This window comes from Phallusia mammillata, chromosome 7, assembly GCF_965637545.1.
Source record: "Phallusia mammillata chromosome 7, kaPhaMamm4.hap1.1, whole genome shotgun sequence".
Classification (NCBI taxonomy): Eukaryota; Metazoa; Chordata; class Ascidiacea; order Phlebobranchia; family Ascidiidae; genus Phallusia; species Phallusia mammillata.
Window position 1 is genome coordinate 6,492,943 of NC_137258.1, and position 10,079 is coordinate 6,503,021.

The 10,079-nt window shown below is 36.3% G+C and overlaps 1 protein-coding gene across 1 annotated transcript; it reads right to left on the reverse strand.

Moving 5' to 3' along the window:
• Positions 1–149: 149 nt before the first annotated feature.
• LOC145239202 (ubiquitin-protein ligase E3A-like) lies at positions 150–9,694 on the reverse strand. Its single transcript, XM_080102488.1, has 13 exons — positions 9,128–9,694; positions 8,944–9,064; positions 8,333–8,876; positions 8,046–8,262; positions 6,617–6,744; positions 6,357–6,493; positions 5,668–5,776; positions 5,041–5,182; positions 3,985–4,190; positions 2,600–2,764; positions 2,266–2,421; positions 1,566–1,751; positions 150–1,077 (listed from the first exon to the last, which is right to left on the reverse strand). Exons 1-13 carry the CDS (start codon positions 9,630–9,632, stop codon positions 925–927), a joined length of 2,769 nt encoding a protein of 922 aa, XP_079958614.1. The 5' UTR covers positions 9,633–9,694; the 3' UTR covers positions 150–924.
• Between the last annotated feature and the right edge of the window lie 385 nt (positions 9,695–10,079).

Here is a 10,079-nt window from a genome sequence, read left to right on the forward strand (position 1 = left end):
GCTACCCAGTTCGCTGATCTTATAAATTTCGTGAGACGGATCTATAGAATCCTAGCAAACCGGCTGAATCCCACAACTGTTCACAGTTAGAAAACCACTTGTAAACGTCTCATGAACTTCAACTAAATTGCGACACCCACAAATTTCAATTTTCTGATTTTGTGGTAAGCCTTTTATTGTACAGCGAACGAGGCAAAGACGCAAGAACCGCACGCACATCCCCAGCAGTACCAACTGCGTGCGCATTAAAGCCCCGTGCCGCACAAACTTTGGATTAAGATGTTTTCAACAAACATACTCGCAATAAGAGTTCGAAAACACTAAAGTAAATGCACGCCAAAACGTATTAGAATGGAACTACAACACAATACAGGGGACGCTAACAATATTATTATAGGGCAGATAAATGAACTTCCAAATGTTCAGTGTCCTATAGAAAATGGGCTCGTGCGAATCGACATTTCTGCATAGACCAGATCGCTATAAACACATAAAACTGAATAAGTTAAGCTGCCATTGCCTGGCTTAAACTGGACAGCATGTAATTCGTACTCATTTAATTCATGTACTTAATTGATCTACAACAGTGGTTCTCAACTCGTTTCAGGGCACCGACTACCAGTTCTATTAAATAAATATCATGGACCAGTCAATTGTTAAGTAACGATAAAGAAAGCATTTACCACAAGCATATTGGCTTGAAATAATTCCCCCAACACAGAATTTCAAAGAGTGATATCAAGAAACTGTCAGCTAGCAATAAATGGCAAATAACTTGGACAAGCTTTTTTCGTACTGAATATTCAATAAATTATATGCAACTAATTCCAGTTTATCCCCAAATATAACAAACGTCTTGTGCGCCAATTAAACGTCACCATGTAGCACTAATGGTCCATGGACCACCAGTTGAGAACCACTGATCTACAGCATTCCGAAGCCTTTGGAGTAACTGATGGCCTTAAGAAGTCGTTCCTTCAGTTTTTCACGGTTACGGTAGTCGGGAATAAGAAGAACGTTGAAGCATGTATGAGCTGTGGGAAGGCGAAACGAATCCGGTCCATGTCTTGCAATTATCTGAAAATCGAAAGTGAACCATCAAACGCATTGTTTGTTCTTAATGTAAAAAATGCGAATTTTACGATGGATATCGAAACTACCATTTTAAACTGTCGTGCAACAAACTGTCGACGTCATTTTTGAAATATTATTCGGTTTTATGGGTCAAACAAATTAAAAAACGGTTTTGGGTGGGATTTCACCGAAATATTCCCGTTGCAAACTGGTTTAGACCTCCTTCCGAACCTCCAAACCGGTCCAACCGAAATAGGAGAGACAAAATTTTAACCCGATTTTTTCAGAAAACTAAACAGTGGAAAAAATCCAAATGTCTGTATCCTGGTTTTGGAAAAATATTATTTCGTCCACTACCAGAGTACAGACAATCCGCTTCTATGACTAATCTGAATGAAGGCATAACCACCGTTCTATCTAAACATGGTTCAGATTCCGAACGGTACGAATGCGAATCCCGAACAAGCGTTTTATCGGTGAAGCTACATTACCATTCTCAGCTTTGACAGGCCTCCAACCGGCGCTCTATCGCTCCCAGTGGTAAACTGCAACAACTTGCGTTTTTCCGCTTCGTCGAGTTCGTGTACGACCGACCAGAAAGCTTTAACAGTCGGCGAGTCTTTAGTGAAACCTCCATCATATTCGGTCGATTCCTCCAACTCGTCAAAGTTGTAGTCCTATGGTTTTGATGAGCACAAAGTGACTTAGTCTTAGTGTATACTTTGTTGGACTAAGTATTAAGTAGGGGGCGCCAGTCAGTCCCTATATGTCCATTTTGGGAACACGACATTTTCGTAATGAATTCTGATTTTCAAGGAAAACAGAATGTCGCCAGATTGACCCAACCAATAAAATAATAGAAAAGGGAAAAAAATATTTAAAAAAATATATCCATTAGCTCTTCCGTGTTTTTCCCATATGAGTACATGTCTCCGAATTCCACTAAAAAACTTTCTTGCAGCTCAAGTGTGCCTGATTCAAACCCCAAGTCGCGATTGAATCACATTAACTTGTTGGGACGTACAAATAGGAGTCAAGTTCTACAGAAAAATAAAATTCAAAAGGCTAAACATAAAACTTGGCGTAAGTGTTTAATTCTCAACGGAGCCTAACCGATCTTAATATGCCTTTGCCAGGTTATTAGCTATTAGCAACTGTCCGCGGCGATGCAAAACAGTAACCAGTTAATACCTCGCTGCCCCGTATTAACAGTTCAAGCTCGTCATACAGAAATAGATACTTCAGAGGCGATCCGTTGACAACGAGATCAAATCCCGAAAGAAAGGCGTTGAATTGGCCGGCAATCGACGTATTGAGGAGCCAGTCTGAATACATATCCACGTACTCCTGTTGTTTAAACAAAAAACATTTTTTGTACAGGTAAAAAGATCAGAAAAGCATATGATTATAAAAAAACAGTTTGTATATTTTATCGCGAAGCACTGTTTTTTTGTGGTGCTTTGCTATGTAATTTTTTGTGCTGTGTCACTAAATATTTTTGACATAAAAAACAAGGGGTTTGTACCTGACGGTTTTCATTAGTTACTGGAATATTTTCTCCGTTTTCTTTTAGGTTATGAGTAAGACTTCCACCAAACACATCCGCATACTGAACTTGATATGTCACCATTAAATCATCTTCAACATTTCCCTCATGCTCAAGAACACTTTTTAAACTTTGATAAATGAGCTGCAAAACGTAAAAAACTAATTAAAGAACGAAAAAAATGTCTGGGTATAGAGATACATTGATGATGATCAGTGGCGTATCTAAGGGGGGACCTTAGATTTTGCATTTGAACAATGTAAAATAAGCAAAAAGATGGTTAAAAACGTTTACTGTTGTATTGTTTCGACCCGCCAAACACGTAATTGTTTGTCACAAACATTAGATCGATGTTAATCGTGATAAGTTATAAAATGTAAGCGTATATTGTTACTTGCCACAATTTATGCCTTCTGCAGTTACGAACTTTAGTGTATTCGTGACATTGCGCAACTTAACAGTAGGATTACCACTTCAGAAAGGCGTTTAGTTCTTTAGAAATTGGTCCCCGTTTTTTAAGAAACGAGTTTGATTACCTGACAGTCATACAGCTGTAGTTTTGCTGACCAAGCTAGATAGCAGCGGCGAAATCAAGAAACTACAAAGCTTTCGCTAAAATTAATTATTCTTACTGTCAATTGTACGGGTAGAGAAACCGCAAGGTCGAAAGTTGGGACCAATTTTCGTTCTTGTACTTTCGGGTTTGGGTCTGCTTACAGTTTTGGACAAAGCGCTTTGTTTAGCTTAACGCGTCGTTTTAAACCAGAAAGCGAAATAGGCAGCGGGACAATTTAGTGGCAGTTTGACAAGAGAATTACGTATTTAGTGTTGTGCGGTTTAGCACATTTGTGTGGGAAGTTTTCCAAAGAGATCTCATGACGTCATTAGGGAAATTCCCAAAATAAAATGTTGGACCCCCCTTTTTAAAAAATTATGGATACGCCCCTGATGATGATGGTAAGAAATTAGCTAATAGAGTGGAGAGATTGATCCCAAATCATATTTACCAATTTCACCATACAAAACTTGGTCTGCACATGTTGCAATAAGGGGTGCATGCAAAACATACAGGATATACAGGAGCTTGGTGCACCATTACAACACATAGTGCATCCTAATATCGCTTAGTGCTCCTTTACATAGGTAAAGCTGCACCTAGCAGTATAAATGTGCACCAAGCGATATTAAGGTGCAGCCCCAAAAAAGTATATTTTAGATGCACCACTGCAAGAGGTACTTTTTTCATGTTTATAATGTATTAGTGTATTTTAAAAAAATACCATTACACCGAGTGGTACCATTATTGCATGCACTGGCTTGATCATGTAAGCAAATGTTTTTGAAGTTCCCATTTTTATACTTACAGGATGTGAATCTGCCATGTCATGAAATGTGGCTTTTCTGCCCAGAAGTTTTTTGTACACAAATGATGGGAAATTTATATCCAAGATGCAGTTGTTATAGATAGCAAGACCTAGAACAATTCCAATCAGCTTGTATTGCACCTGGGTTTCGAATGAATGCTGGTTGAACCAAAAAAGGTTGGTCTGCTCATTGTAGATGAACATGCCTGTGAGTGCAAATATATGTGGTCATTTTACAGGAAAACACATAAAATGAATTTGTTAAACAAATTGGCATATATTTCAGCATATACAGAAGATGCACTTGTGAGTCTAACAACTTTTTTATTTTAAAACAGTGTTGATACTGCAACAGAAAATTTTTTTATTTACCCTAAACACAGGAATGAAATGCTAAACGAAATAATGTTATTTATTATTCTGGACATAAAAAAATAAAAGAGTTAATAAACGTTTCTTGTCTTCAAGCCAGTAAAAATTAAAAAAGCTCCAAAGAAGTTGTTTTTGTGCCATTCATTTGACTTTAAAACACATATATGTGGCATAATAACAACCTGACTATGTTTGTTGTGTGTTGCAACTATATTTCTTTGTTCAGTTAAGAGTTGTGAAAACCATGAAAAGATGTTTTGATTTGCTCGAATTATGAATAAAAAAAACTGTCCTAATTTTGTTTCAGTCAGACCGGAACGACTTAAATATATTTTGGAACGGGAAATAAACAAATGAAATGCACAGCATTATTTCGTTTCATTCTGGTATGATACTCTGGTTTAAACAATGTGGAGGAATTTCAAACCGTAATACTTTTTTATTTGCATAACCAATTTCCAAGTTTTATGCAAATAACTGGATTATGCGATTAACCAGAGAGTTTTCTTAACAAATGGCTATGAACAATTGGCCCACACTTAAACTCCCAATTAACCAGATTAGTTCATATTATATAAGCATATATGTGTGAAAAAGACCAGCTAAGTTACATCTGCACAGTCTGCATTTTACCTACAAAAAAGTAGAATATAAAAAGTGACTACAAGTGTGAAAAATACTCACCATTGTCAGGGTTGAATATTTTTTCCACCACTAGTTGAAAAAATTCTTTTGACACTCCTCCCTCATCTACTCCTTCCTCTCCATCAAATTCAACAAAGAGCTGCTTCTTAAAACTTCCGCTGCTTTCTGCAGCTAGTTCAAGCTACGTATGCTTACTTTATTAGTATCATTGTTGGCAAAAAATAAAAACTCAACCACAGACATGTACTAGTTGTTATAGTCTACATTTATACTTTATGTGAAAAAACTGTGTAGTACATATATGGCATAAGTCATTAGATAAATAATAGACCATTACACTTACTATTTTACTGTTAAGTTGCAGTTGCAACAATTGTACAACACAAACTAAACAGTTGCATTGAAAAAAAAACTACATGTCTAAAATTGCATTTGCTGATGAGAGACATTCACAATAGCATTAGAACTGCAATAAAAAACTGCATGTTACAAAGCCAGTTTTGTAACACATATATTTGATTTAGACAAGTCATCTTCAGTTGTCATGATGGATTAAACACTTTAAGACTTAAAATGTATTATAATTGGCATCAATTTTAGATTTAGTGGTGATGGTCAAATCTCAGGTGTCCTTTGTACAAACACAACAAGATTATCGGTACTGACCTGGACCAGAGTGTCATCTATAATGTGGTTTCTGCGCACTTGTATCTTTAGATATGGATTAATAAGAGCACCCTGAACAAAACTTGACAAAAATGTCCGCCTTCTCTCACTGCAAAAGTGTTCGTAATGAATAGTTAGCTTAAACCAGTAGTTCTCAAACTGTGCGTCGCGACGCCCTTGTGCGTCGTTTCAGTTTTCCAAGGGCTTCGCAGAATAGTTCCGTTTCGTGGCTTTTTGTTGTTGTATCAATAAATACAACTTTAATAATGAGTTTCCTCGCTGACTTTTAATTGCTGGTGCGTCGCAAGTCCAGAAAAACTTGTCCAGGGGCGGTGCAACAAACCAAAAGTTTGAGAACCACTGGCTTAAACAGTGACACTATTGGTTAAAAGCAGACAATAATGTCCCGATAAAGGCAGTTTATATATATATATATGTGTGGAAACATTCAATATTGTGAAACATGAATGTATTTAGCTAAACAGGATGTACTGTGTGTACTTGATCCGTTACCACCAACAACCAATAGGCTACTAGCATTGTTGAATACCAAGTGATGCACAAAATACATCAAGGGGTACATAAGTTTAAACAAGGTGAGTCATATTTGATAATACAGGGTGGAATTGCATTACAATTTTAAATGAGGAAATTGGGTTTGCATGAATAAATTTTTTATAAATGCTTACCTTGTCATGCGAAAGCGGTTGTCATAAAACAAACATGCAGTTTTGTTGACAATGTTTAAAAGGAAAGGGTAGTGAAGAAACGAAAACCTCGAAGAGCCATGTTGATTTAGTTTGTAATTTGCATAATCTTGATCCGACTATAAATATTAAAACAAAAAATAAATGTATATATTATTTTCCAAACCACCACATAAAACAAATAGTGATAATATTTTTTCTAATCAAATATATATAGTAAGCATTTGTAATGATATACATACTTGAATGTTCTCGTTTAACGCTTCATTTACAAACTCTTTCAAAGGAATTTTTGGCTTGTAACTGTCAAGTCTGTTCACGTTAAGTTGTTTAGAAAGTTGGTCTTCCCAGTGAAACTCAAGTGTGTCATCTGCAAATACATCAATACACATTCACAGTAGATGTAACAAAAAAACTTTCACTAACATCACTTTTAATTTGTTTTGCTTGCTACATGATTTGACACTATCAAATCTCCGGGAACACTGCAATAAGAAGTGAAAAATCAAGTTGAGAGATTTGCTGACAAGTATTTTAACACATAAAGTTATCAAGATTAAACTAGAAGGGTGGCTTATCACATATTGGCCTTGCATATACACCATAACCTAATTTAAAAAGTTAATATATTTCTACACTTTCTTTATATTGGGCCCCATACCATCCACTGTCTTTTATAACCTTGGTTGTTTCTGCAAGCAGAAACGCATGGATCCCCACACATGCAAAGTTGTAAATAATGTATTTCAAGAGACAACTATGAGAAAGTTTGGAGTTGTTAAGTCAAACACAGGGATCGGTACTGTGCACAAATAAATACATGCAATATGGAATACAAACTATTCATATTTCATTCTATTCATACATTTTTGAAGGTTTTCTATTTTATGGTCTAACTGAGAAAAAAGGCTAAAACATAATAATCAGCTTCTATTACTGGTGAATTGCACACGATTGTAGCCATCTAGTTGGGAAAATGATAAGGCTACAGGGTTGAACACAAAAATCAACACCTATAAATGGCACAATCTACAAGCTGTTCAAATTTCTTTCTATTCAGCATTGTTAAAAAATGACCCATTTTGGGGGGTTAGTGAAATAATTGTTGGGGCCACAGAGCGGAACACAACAATTGACAATCAAAAAATGTCACACTCTATAAGCCGTCCAAATTTCATTTAATTCGGACATTCACCCTTTTTAGGGAGTTAGGATAACTGAGGGGGTTCAACACCGAAAAGTATAAATTTAGAAACCACAATGACCTAATCAACAGTCATGGAAAATTTTATCCAAATCGGCCAATGTTTAAAATTCTGAACACTACAGGTGTTATTAGCACCATTCGTTAACACTTATGATGCCATAATGCTGTTAACACCCCTCTGACCCACATGTGCAAAAATGTCCACTGAGTAATGCACAAACACACGTACCACATGTTCTGTTGCCTTTAGTGCCATTATATACACCACAGAAATCTTTCGACTGTGGTGGGCAGCAATATATAAAAACGCTTTACACTTTGGGGTCTAGCGGGATAAATACTGGAGTTATCAAGTCAAACAAAGCAGATGGCTCATCTACATGACCATATCTATCATCTGTAAACATTTCATCCAAATCCACCAAAGATTTCATGCCAAAGGGAAGGGGACCCATAATAATTACCTTGGTCTTGCATTAACATATCTAATTCCCCATCATCCATCTTGGCCTCAGCTCGAGCCTTTTTAAGCACAGTTGCACCAGCTTCATCAATGCCAGTGTGCATTTCACCTCCCATTATCGAAGCATAAAACAAAATGTTCAAACACTTTGCGGCACATGTAATTGCTTCTTCACCTTGCACAGTTTTTGATGTTTCATCACTAAAATCTGTGACCACCTGAATTTTAGGTCCAATATTAAACACGTGAAAGATGTATAAGTTTGATTGCTACTGTACCAATACCTACCTTAATTGTTATCAGTTGTTGCAAAGATTCGATCATGTTGCGTAGATACACAGCATCAAACCCAGACCAAAACTTAGCGAGTTCGGCTTGTGCTTCTATAGGTAGCAAAGACATGATTTTGCAGAAGGATGGAAAGGTTTTTTCAAAGGCCTCAGGATTGTCCAGAGAACAATTTTCCATTAAAATTACAAACATGTTTAAATAATTGGATTTGTCCTTAAAAAAGTTCTTTTCCCGAATCAGACGAGTCTTTGTATCGTCTATTAAGTAAGTAATTGAGTTGTACATAACGGTTTCAAGTTCTGTATGCTTAGTGCAAAGTTTGTACAACTCTCTGACATGGGTCATGTCCACAGTAGGGCAGATATCCAACTGATTGCCAGGTAACGTAGCTGAGGTGGTAGCCACACATTGCTCACTATTGTTGTTCAGGGGGAGTGTTGCAGCAGGCGCACTGTCGACATCCATAACATCAGTCTCATCAATATCCTTGTCTTCATCCTTGGCTAATTGCGATTTCACTTTTTCTTTGTCCAAGCAAAAACTAAAGAAATTAGATAGTTTAAAGTAAGAACATATTGTAAAACCTGAGAACAAAAATTGACTCCTACTGGTTAAGACAATCACTATTGGAAAAAACATTCCATATGGCTTTTTTGATCGTTGACATTGTTCCATTTTCTGACTGGTTTAGTAGATCTTGCAAATTTAAAAGTGTGTTGTAGTCTTTCTCTACAAACAAAAATGACAGATTAGTTTGCTTACTGAAAATTCAATAATAATACAAAAAGTTACCATAGGAAAGACGCCTTTCTTTCTCTTCTGTTTTTCTATTTTGTTCTTTTTCTTTTTCCTCCTCGCTAACAGAAACCTTTTTTAATTGGTTGTTGATCAATTCCTGGCTGACTGGAATATTATTTTGCAACAAATTAGTGGTATTTCCATGTGCAACGATCAAATCTGGCTGCGACTGAATGACCTCCATTTGTTTACTTGAACTTGGTGCAAGATCACCTGTTGAACTCATAGATGAGCTGGGCACATGATTGTCAATGGTTATAGTGCTGGAACTTTCTTGGTCTGGAGCTGTTTTTGCCATTTTTGAAGGATGCTTTTCACACAAAACAGCTTTGTTATTGTACAGTGCAATTGCTTGTACTGCGGCATCATTTTGGCTAAGCTTTGAAAATGATGAACTTGAGGCGCAATTTTGATTTGAACAACTTGTCTTCCCACAACCTTCAGTGAGTTGAAAGTAGTACTGCTGAATCAATTGTTTAATGGCAGCTCGTTTAGACATGTTCAATAAATTATTTAATTTAAAGTGAAAGACAATCTGCAGTAACAATGTTTATTATACTCGGGTTATATGGAAAAGTTACTGTAGTTACAGGATAAAGAAGGTATTTTTGCAGCCTAGAGCTTTCAGTAAAAGGTATATTTTTGCTGCAACTTTCTAAAGTTATATATTTTTTTCGAGTTTTATTCATTAAACACTGAACATTCGCCCGTTTAGTGGCGCAATAAATATTATCACACCATTACCTAAAAAACATGCCACTTTGTCACCTAAAAAATTAAGGTTAAAATTACCAGCCAAGTCAACACAGTTGCAACCAATAACGATATTGAATTGTCGAATCTAACACGAAGTTCCCAAAATCAATTGCAATAAAAAACAATGAATACAGCAAACAGAAGACATGAGCAGAATTGTGACTTTGTTGCTTGATTTGAAACATGTCAT

Bases quoted from the DNA above. Each gene is read 5' to 3' on its own strand.
- LOC145239202 (XM_080102488.1), bottom strand. From the start codon at position 9,632: ATGTCTAAACGAGCTGCCATTAAACAATTGATTCAGCAGTACTACTTT. The intron at 9,065-9,127 runs GTAACTTTTTGT...TTTTGTTTGTAG, and splicing joins AGAAAGGCGTCTTTCCTATG to AGAAAGACTACAACACACTT. The intron at 2,765-3,984 runs GTAAGTATAAAA...TACGTTTTGCAG, and splicing joins ACATGGCAGATTCACATCCT to CTCATTTATCAAAGTTTAAA.